An 18,987-nucleotide genomic window follows, 5' to 3' on the forward strand; every position below is an offset into this window, starting at 1 on the left:
GCACAGAGCCCAATGCGGGGCTCAAACTCACAAACCATGAGATCATGACCTGAGTCAAAGTCAGATGCTTAACCGACTGAGCCACCCAGACACCCTGATAACTTGTCATTTTAAAAGCAAGAGATCAAGCAGGCTATCTGGAACCATAGATGTGAACACCTGATTTTTTCTCAGCAGCCATTTTTCTCCTTTGAACGTAATTGAGAAATACTTTTATTAATGACATTTACCAAAGCTGTGACTTGGGGATAAATGCGTTTTTGTTTTCATAAGTTTATTCATTCTGATAGCCCAAGAGGGGGAGGGGCAGAGAGAGAGAAGGAGAGAGAGAATCCCAAGCAGGCTCCACGCTGCCAGCAGAGAGCCCGATGTAGGGCTCACACCCACGAAGCTGTGAGATCATGACCTGAGCTGAAACTGAGAGACGGATGCTTAACCCACTGAGCCACCCGAGTGCCCCAGATAAGTGCTGTTTCTAATCTTGCAATGCTTAAGACTATACTTAAGATACGATTCTTTTCACAAAATTAAAAAAAAATTTAGTTTTTCTTATTTTAGAGAGAGAGGGAGAAGGCGTGAACAGGGGAGGGACAAAGGGAGAGAGAGAATCTTAAGCAGGCTCCGTGCTCAGCACAGTCTGATGTAGGGCTTGATCTCAGACCCTGGGATCACGACAGGAGCTGAAATCGAGAATTGGATGTTTAACCGAGTGACCCAGGTGGCCCAAGATACCATTCTTCTACAACATACTTTAGTTTTATACACAGATTCCCTCACAATCTGTGCTTCCCCTTCTGTAGCATAGAGTTATCATGGGGAACAGCTGTTCGGCCAACTCGTTTCCCAGCTTCCTAGTACTCAGGGGCAGTGTTTGGCCAGTTCTGGCTGAGGGAATGAGAGGCAATGTTGTACCTTGCTTCCAGGCCTGCCCAGCTCCTAAAACCCCCCACAGGTGGTCCTCTATGCTCTTTCCCCTTTCTGGCTGGGGGAATGGAGACAATTCCCAGGATGACCTTGGAAGTTGTGTGTTGACTGCAGAACCTCTGTCAACCTGGGTTCCTGCACACTGGAGAGAGCTATCTTGCTTAGCTGTTTACCTGCCCAGCACTGTTAAGGAAATGAGAAGCAAGCTTCTATTATGTTTGAGCCATTATGTTCTGGTGTATATTTTATAGTGCTTAGGTACCTAATGTGTGTTAAGAGCCAAGTGGTGTTTATTCATTCGATATTTGAGTGCCTTCATGTGCCACTCTGGCTCTGTGGCATTGCCATGCTTTCTAACCAGAGTGGCCCTAGCAAAGGTCTCCTTCCATTCTATGGCAGTGGGAGCCAGGGCCCAGATGAGAGCAGTAACATGTTTACTATAATGAAGTTTCCATTCAGGGGTTGTAAACTGAAACCACATTTTCTTGCCACAGTTTCCATTTCCTAGCTACATTCTTTCCAGAAAAGGATCCTTCTTCAGCTTTCCCCTCTCCCATCTCTGTTGACTTCAGATGATAGCTAATCATCTCCAGCTGTACTGCCTCCCAGAGCCCTGCTGGCCTGGTTTCCTGTGCTTATGACAGGAAAACAAGGGCTCAGGATTCCAACTCACTCAGAACAGAGGTTTCCAAATATCTTTTAAAGCAATAGAACCCTTTTCTCCCAAATGAAGTCTTCAGCTACAATGCAATCTACAAAACCTGTTCTTTTTTTTTTTAATTTAAATTTTATTATTTATTTTGAGGGAGAAAGACAGGTAGAGAGAAAGTGCACAGAGGAGGCACAGAGAGAGATAGAGAGAGAGAGAGAGAGAGAATCCCAAGCAGGCTCCATGTTGTCAGCGCAGAGCCCGATGTGAGATCTGTGAGATCTCACAAACTGTGAGATCATGACCTGAGCCAAAACCAAGAGTCCGAAACTCCACTGACTGAGCCACCCAGGTGCCCCTATAAAAACTGCTCTGAGGTAGGAATGGTGGCGTGGATGCTTCTGTTGCCAGATTTGTAACTACTTCCGACCAGGTGGGGAGTCAACTGTATCACTGTGGCCCTCTGTGCAGACCCTGGTGTCTTCTGCCTTCAAACAGCCTCAGATACTCAGGATTAGTTTCCATCCAATCGTTGCACTTGGGTGAGATCAGAAATTCAAGTTGCCTAGTTCAGAACTGGTTAGTCCCATGAGGATGAACTGAGCAGTGTCCCAGGTTTCGAGATGTCATCACTCACAGCTGAATGGAAAACTGCTGACAGAATTAGGACTGAGGGACGCGCAGCGGTCGGTACTGAGAATCAGAAGCAGTCTCTTTGAGGCAGATCTCTTTCCCTTCAGGCAGAACCAAATATAACCTCCCAGGAAATGTGATATTGTTTTCCTTGATTACCCCTTGTCAGCTTAGATATTCTGAGTTTTACCACAATTAGAACTTGAAAGTATTCTGATTTATGTATGAGGCACAGTAAGCTGGCACCACTCACGGCGAGGCGGAAGGAAGGGAGACTGAATGTCTTAGCTACAGTCGGTCAGGACACGGACCCTCACGTCAGACCCTGATGAAGATCCAGCAGGGTTTCTAACACCACTCTTGGTCCCTGGGGCCGGCACGCCTGGGGCCAAGTTGGGGAGATGGGAAGTTGGGGTCCAGAAGTTCTTGTCTCCCCAGTGCCTGGGTGTTAAGAAATAACACACTGAAAATGTTGAATTTGTCCGCACACACTTTGGCTTGCTCATATTTTTAAGATGTATTTTTATTTACAGAGTGAGATGAAGCATAACAGATAATGCAGTTACAAATGTATCTGATAACTCCATTTTCATGAAAAAGTATATAAATATATTATAGGAAATTCTATATAGTAAACATCAGAAACTGATACAGTAAACATTTGCTACGTTTTTCTATTCCAATATTACTGTCATTTAAAGCTTAAATACTGGTTTCAAGTATCTCCTATAAAATAACTCTATTAAAATACTGGAAAAGAATTTTGCTATCAACAAGATTGGTGCATTAAAAATAGACTTGGTGTGTGTGTCTTTGTAACAATGTCAACTATAATCAAAGGCTGCCTTAATCATCGCTAAGATCTGCATTGTTCAGTTAGTGCTAAAAAATTTTAAATTATCATCACAGGTTGAAGTAGCTGTAAAAATACAGCATTTCACCATCGTTGTTGTGAAGAATGCCCCTCTAAGGTAGAGGAGAATAAGCATAATAATGTTGTATGGACTTGCGGCCCTGTGATCATTATTTTAAACAGGGAGCAGGAAAATCTGTTGGAGGTCGGGGGGAGAGATGAAGAAGCATCCAGAAGGCTGATCTTTTCCTGTTATTTCAGAAGCTGTGGCTGTTCTGTTTGTTCTTCTTTAGCCTGAAGACGCGTCAGAACATAAAGGATGACCTGATAGCAGAAAATATACTGATCCTATGGCCAAAAGAGAGAAAAAAAAAAAAGAGACAGATTCTAGATTTATAATGTGAAATAGATAGGTCATGAGTAATTTTGGAAATACGGAGAATTTTGTTATAGTTACTATTAAGACGCAGGACATAGAGTTGTGCGGTATCATAAAAATTATAAGAAGCTGAAACTGGATGGACAAAACGAGGAGGGGAAAAGCCTTGGGGGTGGAAATATCCCAGAGTCCCAACCAAAATTGTCTGTGGTACTCCACTTTTATGTTTTGTGTTTTGGTAATATTTATGATTTGCTTTTATAAGGGAAAAATAAGCTTCCTACAGAATTTCCTGTAGAGTTTATTGAGCTCATCTTGATGTTCTGAAATGTCAAAACCCGAGACACCATACAAAATAATTTTCTTTAAATATCTGGAACAAAAGAATATGGAAATCAAAGAATCAAAGTCTTTCAAAATTAACTTTTTTTTTTTTTTGGTGAAATTACTCTCTGTTTAGTTGATGGTGCAGTGATCTGAGTTTTCTTGTTATACAAAGAATTAATTCACAATATACTAAATGGAAAGCAATAAAACAACTACAGTTGAAACTCATTCAAAGCAGTCATGCCTGTGCACTTGTTTGGACTAAAGAATGTAAGAACGTTCCCTAAAATGTTGACAATTCTGGAGAGTAGGAATACAAGTAACCCTTTCGTTTCCTTTTTGCTTATCTGTATTTTGACTTTCCCACATTTTGCACAAGTTCATCTTTGACTTTCTCGCACGCCAGAAACAAACCGTTAGCAAACCTACTTCCCATGATGCCCCCTTCCCCCTATATCCACCTGTATCCACCACTCCAGTCTGCGCCACACCTGCCACCTAATGGACCTACCTGCTTCTAACCCTGCAGCCTCCTCCCCAAATCCCGTATTGTTTTAGCACAGTAGCCAGAGAGGACCTTTAAAATGTGACTCAGATCAGGTCAGTCCACATCACTCAGAAGAAAGCCCAGGCTCTGCTCCTGTCACTTCCCTTTTCCACCTCAGCCACACCAGCCATGGCCATGTTTAAACACACAAGACCTGCTCCTGCCTCAGATCTCCACATGGGTGGTTCTGTCTGCCTGAAATGCTCTTACTGTCAGACAGCCAATGACCCGCACTGCCCTTCCTTCAGATCTTGGCTCCAGTGTCACTTTCTCAGTGCTGCCACCCTATTGAAAGTACCTCTCCCAGCCTGCCACCATGCTTCCTCTTTGCCCTGATCTATTTTTTTTCCCCTCTAAAGTACTTATTGCTTTCAAAGATCTTAGATAACTTAGTTAGTGTGCCTGATATCGGTCTTCCTCCTCACCACCCCATGAGAAGATCTTTGCTATTCTAGCAGGGATCTTTGTGTCATTCACAGATGTGCTCCAAGTACCTAGAAGCATGCCTGGTCCACAGCAGACACTCAGTAAATAACTGTCTGTTGAATGAATGAATTTCCTGGGTATAAAGAACTTATTCAGATCAGTAGGTTCTCTTTACCTAAAAAATGTGTATCAGCTTACTATTTAGGAGATTTAACTTGAATTAAAAGTGTACATGAATGGAAGGCAGGCAAACTTTAATTTTGAAGATAGTCATAAACTTTTATATTCTTCAGGAGGAAGAGAAATGTGAACTTACAGACATATAAAAAGCTTCCATATCCCTCCCCACAATACAAACAATAAGAATAGTGGAACTGCTCAGAACAGACAGATAATCTACATAATGCAGTTCTTGGAAAGATACAAGTCTGTAGGTCAGTGGGTGATATAACCCATGGTTTGTTATGGTTTGAAATGAACATGATCAAAACAGGAGATACAGATCCACACATTCACTCTCCCCCAAGAGTGCCTTGTCCAAGCTAAGCAACTCCAGCCTGCCTTCTGGCCTTCTGCTCAGTGCTGCTGAATCCATTCCCTCTCGGGGAATTTCTGTAGCAAGAATGTTACCTTTAACATCTTTAAGTTGGAAACGGGGAAAGAATGCCAATTATATGCTATTTGGTACCATCCCCAATTGTTGCCCCAACATGCCCCCCTGTTCTTTGCAGTGCAGATGCACTCGTTTTTAAAAAACTAAGAAAAAAAAGTATTTTTATTAAAAATATTTATTTTAATGTTTACTTATTTTTAAGAGATGGAGAGAGACAGAACATGAGTGGGGGTGGGGCAGAGAGAGAGGGAGACACAGAATCCGAAGCAGGTTCCAGGCTCTGAGATGTTATCACAGAGCCCGACATGGGGTTTGAACCCACGAGCTGTGAGATCATGACCTGAGCTGAAGTTGGATGCTTAACCAATTGAGCCACCAGGCGCCCCTTTTCTTATTTTTTAGAGACGGGGGGGGGGGGGGGGGGGGGGGCAGATGGGGAGGGAGGGAGGAGAGGGGGAGGGAGGGAGGAGAGGGGGAGAGAGTGAGAGCGAGAGCGAGAGCGAGAAGCCCAAGCAGCCTCCATGTTCAGCATGGAACCAGATGCAGGGCTCGATCCCACAACCCTGGGATCTCAACCCAAGAAGAATCAAGAGTTGGATGCTCAACCGACTAAGCCACCCAGGCACTCCCTTTTTCTTCATTTTTTAAAAAAATAAAAGGCAAAATTTAAATATTTTCATTTTTTTCTGAATTAGTCCTCATGCTTAAAGAAAAAAAAAAAAGTCCCTCACTACCACAGATGTTTGGTTTTAAGGAATAATGTGAAGGCCCATTAAGAAGAGAAATGGTTTAACCAGAACTCTGAAAAGATCCGAATCCTCATGAAAATCCTAATTAGAAGACACCAAGACTCACCTCTGTCTGAACCATCCCATGTCTTTGCAGTCTCATGCAGCGCACGAGGTCAGAGATGTCAAACTGCCAAAGGAAACGGCTATCCGTTAGAGAAAGTGTCACCGAATCTGAACCCCAAAGGTTCACAGAGGAAGGACTTCTATAGATTTCTATATCTCATTCTCCTTCTCCTTATAGCAGCTTTGGGAAATTGTTCCAGACAAAATAAGTCAATGGACTAACTCTGCCATCATTTCATAATTTTATTTATGTTCTTTGTAAGAATTAGGGGAAGTTGTTTTATTTGAAAGTCCCAAACAGAAATTGTCTTCCCTCTGGAATTTGACTTATTTCTAATATCACCATTTATTTTATTAAAAAAATTTTTTTTGAGTTTATTTATTTATTTTTGAGAGAGAGTGAGAGAGAGCACAAATGAGGAAGGGACAGAGAGAGCGAGAGAGGGAGACACAGAATCTGAAGCAGGCTCCAGGCTCTCAGCTGTCAGCACAGAACCTGATGCGGGGCTTGAATCCACAAACCGTGAGATCATGACCTGAGTCAAAATCCGATGCTTAAACTGACTGAGCCACTCAGGTGCCCCCTCATATCACCCTTAAAAAAACACAAGGCAAGCTATTTTTCCTGCAGTTTGCTTTTCAGAATGAAATTCCTGATCTTTTTATTTTCACTGATGTTAGCAGTTTGAAACAAGGGAGAAATAGACTGTTTTGTTTTGTTCCACTTAAATCATTAATGGTAGATACAATACTGTGTGAAGAGCAAGACAGAACTGCTTTTAACCAAAATTCTCTAAGACATGATGATTTTAATTGCTTATATACAGTAAGATGTTCTAACATTGTAAGGTTTATACTAATTTAATTTTAATAAGATTGTAATCAGTAATTTTGTTTACTGAGTAATTTTTTTAAAGTAGAAGGAATTGTTTAGTGACTAGCATCAATTTGTATAGTAACAAAGTATACATTTTCCACCTACAGGTAACAGTAACAAAAAAAGAATATGTCTTTTTTTAAAAAATTGTTTTTTTAATGTTTATTTTTGAGAGAGAGAGAGAGAGAGAGAGAGAGAGTAGGGGAGGGGCAGAGAGAGTGGGAGACACAGAATCTGAAGCAGGCTCCAGGCTCTGAGCTGTCAGCACAGACCCTGACGCAGGGCTCAAACTCATGAACTGAGAGATCATGACCTGAGTCAAAGTTGGATGCTTAACCGACTGAGCCACTCAGGCGCCCCAATATACTTTCTTTTGTGCATATATATATATATATACATATATGTGTGTGTGTATATATATATATATATATATATATATATATATATATATATATATAAAGTAAGCTCGAACTCAATGTGAGGCTTTGGAACTTAGGACCCCAAGATAAAGAGTTGCTTGCTCTACCAACTGAACCAGCCCCAGTGCTTCAATATTTCTATTCCTAAGTGTGATGGTGACACTGGCTTTATCTTATACAAGCCTACAGACTATAAAGAGTAACATGCAATAGTGCATAAGGGACTTTTGAGCACAGTTAAAACCAGTAAAACAAACATAAATTTGGGGCACCTGGGTGGCTCAGTCAGCTGAGCGACCTTCAGCTCAGGTCATGATCTCATGAATCATGAGTTCAAGCCCTGTACTGGGCTCACTGCTGTCAGCCTGTCAGTGCTAGGCCCGCTTCAGATCCTCTGTCCCTCTCTCTCTGCCCCTCCCCTGCTTGCGCTCTCCCAAAAAATAAATAAAAAATAAAAACAACAACAACAACAACAAAACAAAAAATCAAATATAAATTTGAAGTATTATTTCTTCTTGATTATGATCTGGGTAGTTTTGAACAACATTTACTAAATTATAATTTGATGAAGTAAGAAAATTGAGAGATTTATAGAAACTGCTAAATAAAAAATTCCAAGATTATAGCACACTATTAAAAATTAGATTTTACCATTAGTTCTGGTCAAATGCTAGTTCAGCCTATAACTTTTTTTTTTTTTTCAGAGAGAGACAGAGTGAGCACAAGTGAGGAAAGGGCAGAGGGAGAAAGAGAAAGAGAGAGAGAGAGAGAGAGAGAGAGAGAATCTTAAGTAGGCTCCACACCCAGTGCAGAGCCTGACGTGGGGCTTGATCTCATGACTCTAAAATCATGACCATGAGACCTGAGTTGAAATCAAGAGTCAGATGCTTAACAAACTGAGCCACTCAGGTGGCCCTAAGTTCAGCCTATATCTTGTACTCACGTCAAGATCTTGACTGATTAATCCTAAAACCACATCTATGCATATCAGGGTCCCTGAACGTCCAATGCCAGCACTGCAGTGTGTGATGATTGGGCCCGATTTGTGAATGTGTCTCATGTAAGAGATAAAAGTGAGCAAGTCATCTGGCTGAGAAGGTGTATCGTGGTCTGGCCAGGCAGTGAAATTCAGATGAGAAATATGTCGCATCTCTCCTGTCTGAAATTGTACAACAAAAGAAAATAGATAAAGGCATATTGTTATTGTTCACACGTAAGTTTTAATTCTTAATAATATACTGTTCTTTCAAATTTTGACTTGCCCATTGGATTGGATGAAAGGAAAGGTGAAAGAGACAAAAAGACTCTATCAAACAACACATGGAGGGTCTTTATCAAGGAGGTTGCTAAATCCACATTTTAAATACTGGTAAAAACTACTTTTTGGAAATCCTAAAAGCAAATTACATTTTGATGTGAATAACAACCTTTTCTAAATGACTGCACTTTTAACTCACTCTGCATAAAAGCCAAAGTCATTGCAATGGCTTAATTGCCTTACAAAATTTGGCCCAGCTACTCTCAGACCTAACCTGCTCCTCATGGCCACAGAGACCTCTTTGCGGCTCTTTAAAAACACTAAGGCACAGTTCAAGCCTAGGGCCTCTGCACTTGCTCTTTCTGACTGAAATCTACCCTCCCCCATCCCTATGGCTTGGTCAACTCCTTTAGGGTTTTTTCCACAGCACCATCAACATTAGTATTTCCTCATTAGCAAGTAAACTAAATATGTTGTTTATGGGGGAGTACTTGATACGTAGAGATTTTTTAAAAACTTTTACTCACTCTACTGAGAGGTTTGACCTTAAAAAAAACCAAAACATTTCCAGCACATAGCTTCGAGCCATTCTGTTGTATCACTACGCAAAGGATGATAGATGGTCACCTTAAGAGTCCTGTGTTCTCATTTTCATTCTAATACAGTACATACTGGAGGAAACGGCTTGGTAGAAGTCATGAAGAGGGTCACATTTAAGTTTACATTAGATAAAAAATAATGGGTGACATTAGTGCCACTGAAATGAGAACCCAGAAGTTGCTGGCTTTCATTTAGGAATACACTGATGCTATCAAAGAAAGCATCTAGGCCTACATTCCAAGTAGGAGATAAGCCTTGGGAGATGGAAAGATTTAATTTGCTTACCTGGATATCTTCTAGGGCCATTGCCCTGACGACAAAGCCCTTCAGCTGCTGCATTCTCACAAGAGCCAGCCGAAGCCTGTCACTGACCATTGTCGTTTTGCCCAGGATATTAGGCCAATAGCGCTGGCATTTGATTTTTTCCCCTTCTACTTCTTGGGTCATCATGGCTATCACTGTGGATTTTTGTTCCCAAATCATCTGCCAGAAATCTCCAACAGTTGTAGGGAGAGGTCCTTGGCAGGCAATGTAAACAAACTCTTCTTTTCCCACTGGTATCTTAATGAAGCTGGCGTTGATATATCCACCTTCATCTCCAAGAGGCACTCTTGTAGCGTCATCTGTGAATTTTCCACAAAACAAAGCCATCTGTATCATGCATTTTTCTTTCTTTTCCTTCCTTCCTTCCTTCCTTCCTTCCTTCCTTCCTTCCTCCCTCCCTCCCTCCCTCCCTCCCTTTCTCTTTCTTTCTTTCTTTCTTTCTTTCTTTCTTTCTTTCTTTCTTTCTTTCTTTCTTTTTCTTTCTTTCAGTTTATTTATTTTGAGAGAGAGAGAGAGAGCAAGACAGTGACAGAGCACACAAGTGGGGGAGTGTCAGAGAGAAAGAAAGAAGCCCAAGCAGACTTCACACTGTCAACACAGAGCTCAATGCAGAGCTTAAACTCACCAACCATGAGCTCATGACCTGAGCAGTAGTCAAGAGTCAGATGCTTAACTGACTGAGCCACTCTATTTATTTTTTAAAGAATTTGTTCTATTTCTTTTTTTTTCAAGGTTTTAAAATTATTTGAAGAGAGATAGACTGTGTATGCTTGCAAGCTCAAGTGGGAGAGGGTCAGAAAGAGAGGAGAGAAAGAATTCCAAGCAGGCTCTATACTGTCAGCTTGGAGCCCAACACGGGCTCGATCTCATGAACCGTAAGATCATGAGTCCGACACTTAACTGACTGAGCCACCCAGGCACCCCTGTATCATCCATTTTTAAACAAGAGCCTTACAAACAGGGTCACTCAAAGATTATGAGAAATTCCTCAGAGTCATAAATGAAATCACAAACACATTTTAATAAAAGCATATTTTCAAATTATAGTATAGCCAAATCATTTTATATTTACCCATTTCACTCATTACAAGTATATCTAAGATGTCAACTCAATGAGTTTGACAGACAATTAGATATTATTTACATAGATTTGGCTGAAAAACTGAAATTTATAAATTAATACATTTAGAACTTCTTAACAAGTTCCTAGAGAAACAAACTTAACTTTACTATTTCTTATCCATCCTTATCTTAATGATGACAATAAGACTGAATTTAATGAATGACAATGCCAAAAGATTATTTCATAAAACAAATATTAATATTATAGTGAGTTTACTAAAGTACTTATTATAAGTATAATTGGCATAATTACCTCTTGCTCATCTAATTAAATTATGTTCTTTTAAATCAGCAGCCAACTATAAACACAATAAATCAAAAGGTAGCTCACTTTATTCTCCAGGTATGTAGGCTCTTGTCTTTGTCTGATGGTAATTTCATAGTCAGAATATAAATTTTCAAACCAGTGAAAGTATACGTAAGCCATCTTATCCAAGATAATTAATTTGTATGTACTTACACATCAGAAGCCATTTCTACTTAAAACATTTATAAATTTAACTGGTAATTTCTAGGATTATCAAATTATGACTTTCTTAATAGGTTTCAAAATCCTCCATCAATTGCCCTTCAATTACTTGACTTTTACATCATAACTCATGGCAATAAATCCACTCAGCAGTTTTAGATTCATGGCTTACTCCATTTGATTTTAAGATACTAGTCTGACCATTTCTTTTTCTTTTTGCCTGAAATAATTCCCACCTACTGTATACTGAACCATTACGATTTCATGTTTATTTATTTGTTTATTTATTTAAGTTTATTTTGAGAGAGAGCATGTGTGCACATGAGTGGGGGATATGCAGAAAGAGAGGGAGAGAGAGAATCCCAAGCAGGCTCCACACTGTCAGTGCAGAGCCTGACGTGGGGCTCAATCCCACAAAGAAATAATGCCCAACTGACTGTGCCACTCAGGCACCCCTCAATTTAATTTTTAAGATGTTAAGATTCACTTTTTGCAGGAAGTTTGCCAAAATAAATTTTATGTCTTCTGTCTTGGGTTGAGAAAATTCAGCTATTATTTATTCCATGATTTGTCACTATTGGCTCCGTTACGGGTCTTTGAATTTATGACTTCCTTGAGGATAGGCTCATTGTGTCACACATGGTGGAATCCAATGTGCTAATACATAGATATGTGGCTGATCATTACTATGAGAAGTGGCTAAAGAAAACAAAAAGTTGCTAGACATTGATATTTCGGCTACAAACAGATATAATTTAAAAAATCACATGTTGATTGGTGGAATGGGTAAAATGTGGGTAAAAAGGAACTGCTTTTTTTCCTTCCTGTATCTGAAACAGTTCAAACTATAATGCAACCTGGTAGTACCACCGTTGGTACCACTGCAGCCACATGCACATATATCAGAGACGTTTCTCTACCATAAAGTGAGTGGAATAAATAGATGTTGGCATGACACATGAACTAAGAAACCACTCATCCAGAAGTTGATTTCATATTTTCAAGAAGACTTTAAAATTACTGATTTGGCATCACTGATTAATTTCTAATACTATGCTGTAAAAACTCACAAATGTCTGAAGAAATATTTAAGATTCCTCAGTGTGATTTTTAGTATATCATAGATGATTTGAAAAGGAATTCACATTCTATATCTAAATGTATTTGTTACTTATGTAAATCTCTGAATATGTGCTTGTGTGTGCGCACACACACTTATGTGAGAAATAGGTAAACTAGCATAAAAGTTTTCAATCAGTTCAAATTATATTAGACATACATTTGATTTGAAGCCAAATTGGAACTTACAGGGAAGTATATTTTTATATCGATTCTTTCTTCTGTTTTCCTTAGTTTGCCCAATTAGACACTGATCCAAAGGTTTTAATTCTTGAAGATTCTGCAAGCAAAAATGGAAATAAAGTTAAATTTGTCGAAATAAGCAGGAATTCAGTAATAATTGCAAATACGTTAAATACACAGGGTGCAAGACTGGCTACTGATCAGGGTAGACACTGAATGTTAAGAAATAGATCTGTCCTGGCAAGGTAAGCAAGTCTAAAATCCCAATATTAATCTGATATTTGAAATATATTTCTGCAAATATCTTTAACATGTTGTAGTCATTCAACTAATTTTGTGAGGCTGTACTTTGTATCTTAATTTTACATTTCAGTCTAAAAAGGTCTATAATTATATTTTAGGGAAAAAAACAACTTATAAAAACAACTTGCACTTAAAAAATGAGATGGAGCAGAATTTTTTGACAATACTGTCTGTGGGGTCATAGAATAACCTTTATGGTAGAGTTGTGGTTAGACAGTCCTATGTTTTAAAGTCAACTCTTTGTCACTTTTCATCCACTCATTAATCCATCCATCCATTTGACAAATATATATTGAAAATGCCTACTAGATGCAGGGCACTGTAATAAGTGCTGGGAATACAGTAGTGAGAAGGAAGATATGATTCTGGTTCTCCTAGAGCTTTCAGACCATTGGGCGAAAGAGGCAGTAAAGAAGTAAACATACTGTGATATATGTGTCAAGAACTTAACAAGCTACTGTGTTAGAGAAAAATACAGATTTACTTTATAAAGGGTTGTGATGGCAGGTCTGTGGGATGGTGACATTTAAACCTTAAAGAAAGAAATCATTTCTGCAAAATGGAGGAGAGTATACCTCAACTATTGTGAGCTGGTTTCCAAATCTATTAATGGGAGTTACATTATTGTGAGTATTTAATACAAAGCATCTAGCACATTGCAGAAGCTCTCAGGAGAAGTTAGCTCCTTTCACTTCAGTGGTTATGAAAAGCTCAGGAAGTAGGCAAAGCAAGTATATGGTTTGAGAGAGATGAGCCAGGTAAGCCCCAAAACCACAGGGGTGCTACATTCCTCTTTTGTCTCATGGTAAATATGGATGTTGCCAGCAAGATGACATGAGCAAGGGCTCTGAACCATTGCCTCTTTGAACTGAGGGGCATATTTCTGGAGCTGTATTAAACTAGAAACTATTGCTAATGAACTACATCAACAGTGTATTAATTATGAAGTTTAGTGGATGGTTGGAATTGACACTTAACTTGAAAAAAAAAAAGCCTCTTTATCACTACTATGAGGCAGGAAGGGTAATCTTTCGGGAGATTTATCAAGCTCCAAAGCAGCTAAAGAGATCTCTTTAAACCACTACTATTAGGATCCTAACTGGAAAAATTAATTTCCTGCTAGACAGGACAGGATGGTGTTTGTAGTTGGAAGTAGAGTTGTGAGGTAATGGGCCTTTTCAAAATTTCTCCTAACCTTGCATAAAACTTTGATAAAGAATCACTGGCAGAAGCCACTTACCTCCAGCTCCTTAGAAGGAATCCCTTGATCTAACAAACCTCGCAACATTCGAATGACTGATTTCAACTTGGTACCGGTGTATTTACCGGAGGGGGGCACTTTGACGATGGGGACTGCAGCAAGCTCCTCATTTGTCAGGAACGGATGATCTAACAGGAAGACAGCAGTCGATGTTTTAAAAAAAAATTCCCACATAATTGATTTAGCCAATAAGGGAACGGATTCGTGCCTGTTCTTACCTCCTCTATTTTTACCAGAGGAAGAGTCTTTAGAATTAATAAGGCAATAGAACAGGTAGGCAGATACCTACAATCAACATAGGAAAATCTTGGCCATGGCAAGGCCCTTGGCTCTTGTGTACTTACAGTTTCTAGAAGAGTTTGAATTTTTTTTTTTTTGCTTCTCTTGACTCAGATGGCACTATTTTCTTGATGAGAATGTATCTAGTCCTCTTATTGTTTTGCACTTTAATTAGCTTCCAAGCACATGGGGAAAAGATGAAGTGGGATGCTTCAGAAATTCTTCATAATGGGACATTGCATTAGAAACACTGATGTCTCCTCTCTCTACCCTCCCTTGGTACTCAGTGCCAGTATCTCTGGCATTTGACAGTTTTATCAATACAAGTGAAACGTTGGGGTCTTCAGGAGCTTATCAAATAAGTGATATCAGTGCCTTAGAAGAGATATGTATCTAATTTAGTACCTGCTCTGTGGAAACTACTCCTATCAGAAAGCAACTGTTATCCTGGAAAAAAGTAGGAGGGAGTTCTTGCTATAGTCTGCATAAGTGTAACTTTGCAGACATACCTGTAAATTAGTTAACTAAAGCATTCTGATGAGAGTTACTACATAGATAACAATAATGCCAGGCTCTGTAGGACATAGGAGGCTGTACAATATCTCAAGAAATGGAACATGTGGTGGGGTGAAGGCTAGTTGTAAACACAGAATTCACTCCTCGAAAGTAGTTGTAAACTTTTACAGAACTGAGCGTAAAGGCAATGGGAGCTCAAACACTGGAGATGGGCGTGGGCTACGGGATTTGACAAAAGCACCATCACGGACACTAACAGTCCACATAAATCAAAAAGGTGTTCATTCAACTACTTTAATTTCCTTTAACAACACTTCAAATTACAAAACCATGTCTTTTGTTGCATTAGTGTAACACTGCCTTCTATAAAAAAAAGAGAAATGCAACACTGAATAGAGCTTCATTTCTCTACTGGCTCAGTTATAAAGTCACAGAGGCAGTAACAGGACACAGCAATTGACTCTCGCTTTTAAAAAATGAGGTTGAGATTCAAGGGTAATAATTTTCCCTCTTTGAGCGATTCTACCTGTTTTATTATAAATTAAATGTACTCCTTGACTTCTCGTTCCAGATTGGCAAAACTGTGACTTTGTGTTTCCAGTTAACATATTTACACATTTATTTGTGTGTTTTACTTCAAGCCACTGAGAATTTTAGCCTCCAACTGTGCAAATACCTATTTAGAGAACTAAACGCTGATGTTTGCCTATGTAATTTCATTTAATGTATAGAACGAAATAATGCACACATATAGAGAAATAGCATATCTCTGTATTCTGAAAACTGTGATTTTCAAACACTTATTTTTTTATCCATTGCTTTTGATGAAAAAAATGGCTTATAAAATGCTTGCCTTTATTGGAATCCTCAAGGTTTGTTGTTTCCATTGGCAATTCATCACTTGCCCAGGCCACTTCATTGTCACCATCAGTCTTCCTTTCTTGTGGCTTTTGAATCAAGCTATGACAACAAAACACGTTTGTAATATTTTCTTCAGTTTTGTTCCCCAAATGCATTTAACTATTATATCCCTGAGGGACACCCAAGTGGCTCAGTCGGTTAGGTGTCTGACTCTTGGTTTCAGCTCAGCTCATGATCTCGTGGTTCATGGGATTGAGCCCTGCATCGGGCTCTGTGCTGACAGTGTGGAGCCTTCTTGGGATTCTCTCCTTCACTCTCTCTCTCTCTGTCTCTTTCTGCCCCTCTCCCACTCATGTGTGCATGCATGCTCTCTCTCTCTCAAAAAAGAATATCCTTGAACCCCTTATTTCCTGTACAATTATCAAGATATTTAAAAACAGATCGTCTGGGGGCGCCTGGGTAGCTCAGTCGGTTAAGCATCTGACTTTGGCTCAGGACATGATCTTGCAGTTTGTGAGTTCGAGCCCCACGTTGGGCTCTGTGTTGAAAGGTCAGAGCCTGAAGCCTGCTTCAGATTCTGTGTCTCCCTCTCTCTCTGCCCCTCCCCTGCTCATGCTCTGTCTCTCTCTGTCTCTCAAAAATAAGTAAATGTTAAGAAAATTAAAAAAACAAAAAACCAGCTGATCTGATTTGAAAAACCCAAGCCTACAAGTCCTAAGATTTATTGGTAGATGTAAATTAAACTGAAGTACAGAATTGTTTAATATAGTCTAAAATTTATTTTCAAACAAATCCTGTCTTTGGACGTTAGATTGAAGGAGTCCCTTGGAGATAGAGAAAGTGGTTTGTTGCCCGCTTCAACACAGATAACCAATTACAACTGTGTCAGTAGAGCTCTCTGTGTCTTTTTAACAGCTACCTACTATTATTGTACCATATGGATGTATCTTAATTTATTTATAGAAGTCTCTGTTGATGCACATCTGTCTTTTGCTACAAGTGGAGGCTGGAGGGACATTTCTGCATCAGGACACTCAAGTAATGTAATAAAACACAGTACAAGTTCCCATTATTCTAGGGGTACACAGTAGATGCCATCTTGCTGGTAGGGTGGATGACTAGAAAAGAGAATCCAGGCAGGACAAAAGTTTAGCAATGAGATGAAAAAGCATAATGTAAAAGGCTGAACACATTTTTGCATTTTATGATATTCAGGGGGAACAAAACAGAGTACATCTGTCTGACATTAGTATAGACCATTAAAACAAGACATGTACAATGGTTCCACAACGTCAATAACGGGGCAGCAATTATGTTGCTTTTATGGTGAATGTTTTCCTCTGTTCCAGATAATTATGGGTTGCAATTAACATTTAATTTGCAAGTTCTGCATCAATGAGGTTGCTTTTGTCATGTAATAAATATATTTTGTTTGCAAGGGTATAGTTTGGAGATCCTTCCGTCAGGCATTCCCTCCTTTATCATTCCTTTGATTAGCTGCTTTAGTGTTTCATGGGTGCTTGTAGGCGTATACCCTAATTTTTTTTTTTTAAATTTTTTTTTTTCAACGTTTATTTATTTTTGGGACAGAGAGAGACAGAGCATGAACGGGGGAGGGGCAGAGAGAGAGGGAGACACAGAATCGGAAACAGGCTCCAGGCTCTGAGCCATCAGCCCAGAGCCTGACGCGGGGCTCGAACTCACGGACCGCGAGATCGTGACCTGGCTGAAGTCGGACGCCCAACCGACTGCGCCACCCAGGCGCCCCTACCCTAATTTATTTTGTGTAATTATTTTTTTACAAGTATAAATGATGTTGCAATTACATTTTTGTAGAAATGTCTTTGCACACATGTGGTAGTGGGAGCCATTTTTTAGAAATGAAATTGCTAGATTGAAGGTTATGTACTACAATTCTTTGAATCTTTGACACTCATCATTGTAAGATACACTATTATTTTGTTCACATTAAGGAAGAAATTATATTGATGGTTGTAAGGCCCTTCATTTCAGAAATGTTAAAATCAAAAAGAAAGTGTATCCAAGAATTAGTAACATGTAGATAAAATTTATATGTTAATAATGTTTCTAACTGCCATTCAAATAAATTAGATATACTAGTTTCCCCGACCTCCTTCCTCCCCTTCCCTTGCCTAACAGGGCAGAGCTTGTATCTTTACAATTATTGGCAGCTGGCCCAGATTTTGCTAGACTTTCCTCATTATTGGCACTTTCCCTTTTAGACTTTCTTTCATTTTTTCCCCATGGTCAAGGATACTGTTTTTTGGAGGAATGTTATAACAAATACATTGTCACATGCCACCTGAACCCTTATAACAGTATTTTAAAAACATTCTTAATATTCAGCCATAGGTCCATAATTTAGTCAACATTCTCATTTCATTGGAAAAGAATAAATTAACTTCAAAAGCAACATCTAAATGAAAATCTTCAGAACACCTTTTTTTTTTTTTTAAAGATTTTATTTGTTAAGTAATCTCTACACCCAGGGTGGGGTTTGAACTCATGACCCTGAGATCAATAGTCACATGCTCCACCAACTGAGTCAGCCAGGTACCCCCACCTCAGAGCACTTCTAAAAAGCAATGGAATTTTTATACTTTAATTTTTTTAAATGTTTATTTATTTTTGAGAGGGAGGGGGAGAGAGAGAGAGAGAGAGAGAGAGAGAGAGAGAGAAGGAGGGGGAACGAACGTGTGGGGGAGGGGCAGAGAGAGAGAGGGAGACACAAAATCTGAAGCAGGCTTCAGGCTCTGAGCTGTCAGTACAGAGCCTGACATGGGGCTCGAACTCATGAACTGTGACATCATGACCTGAGCCAAAGTCAGATGCTCAACTGATGGAGCCACCCCGGTGCCCCTGTTATATACTTTAAGGGATTATTTTCTTACCTTTCACTTTTTACTTTTTCTTCATAATATTCTTCACAGCCATTCATTTTGATAGACTACAATAAAGAGAAATAAAAATTACATTAGCCCATTGTAAAAAAAAAATCAAACAATCTCAGTGTTCAATTTGTTTCTGTTACTTATTTCCTATATTTTCTGTCATGTCCATCCTCATATAACAAACACACGTATGACATTCAATTAATGTCAAACTGTGGCTAAGGCATCTTCAGTGGCCCAAGAGTTTTGCTGGTCCCACTTACTGACTGGCTTTTCATT

At 39.4% G+C, this 18,987-nt stretch overlaps 1 protein-coding gene across 8 annotated transcripts in view; it reads right to left on the reverse strand.

The window, feature by feature from the left end:
* Positions 1 to 1,888: 1,888 nt before the first annotated feature.
* PTPN13 (protein tyrosine phosphatase non-receptor type 13) overlaps positions 1,889 to 18,987 on the reverse strand; it is a 186,119-nt gene continuing 169,020 nt past the window's right edge. For 7 of the 8 annotated variants that reach the window (XM_032592944.1, XM_032592946.1, XM_032592945.1 and 4 more), the window contains 8 exons: positions 18,709 to 18,764; positions 15,789 to 15,895; positions 14,120 to 14,268; positions 12,583 to 12,673; positions 9,645 to 9,982; positions 8,445 to 8,660; positions 6,207 to 6,269; positions 2,712 to 3,407 (listed from right to left, as the gene is read on the reverse strand). In XM_032592944.1, the coding sequence (XP_032448835.1) occupies positions 3,312 to 3,407; positions 6,207 to 6,269; positions 8,445 to 8,660; positions 9,645 to 9,982; positions 12,583 to 12,673; positions 14,120 to 14,268; positions 15,789 to 15,895; positions 18,709 to 18,764 (1,116 nt within the window). In that variant the 3' untranslated portion in view covers positions 2,712 to 3,311. Of the gene's footprint in view, positions 2,648 to 2,711; positions 3,408 to 6,206; positions 6,270 to 8,444; positions 8,661 to 9,644; positions 9,983 to 12,582; positions 12,674 to 14,119; positions 14,269 to 15,788; positions 15,896 to 18,708; positions 18,765 to 18,987 lie in introns of those variants that run through there. The other variant, XM_032592941.1, reaches the window with a different exon arrangement.

This window comes from Lynx canadensis, chromosome B1 (genome assembly GCF_007474595.2).
Source record: "Lynx canadensis isolate LIC74 chromosome B1, mLynCan4.pri.v2, whole genome shotgun sequence".
Lineage (NCBI taxonomy): Eukaryota > Metazoa > Chordata > Mammalia > Carnivora > Felidae > Lynx > Lynx canadensis.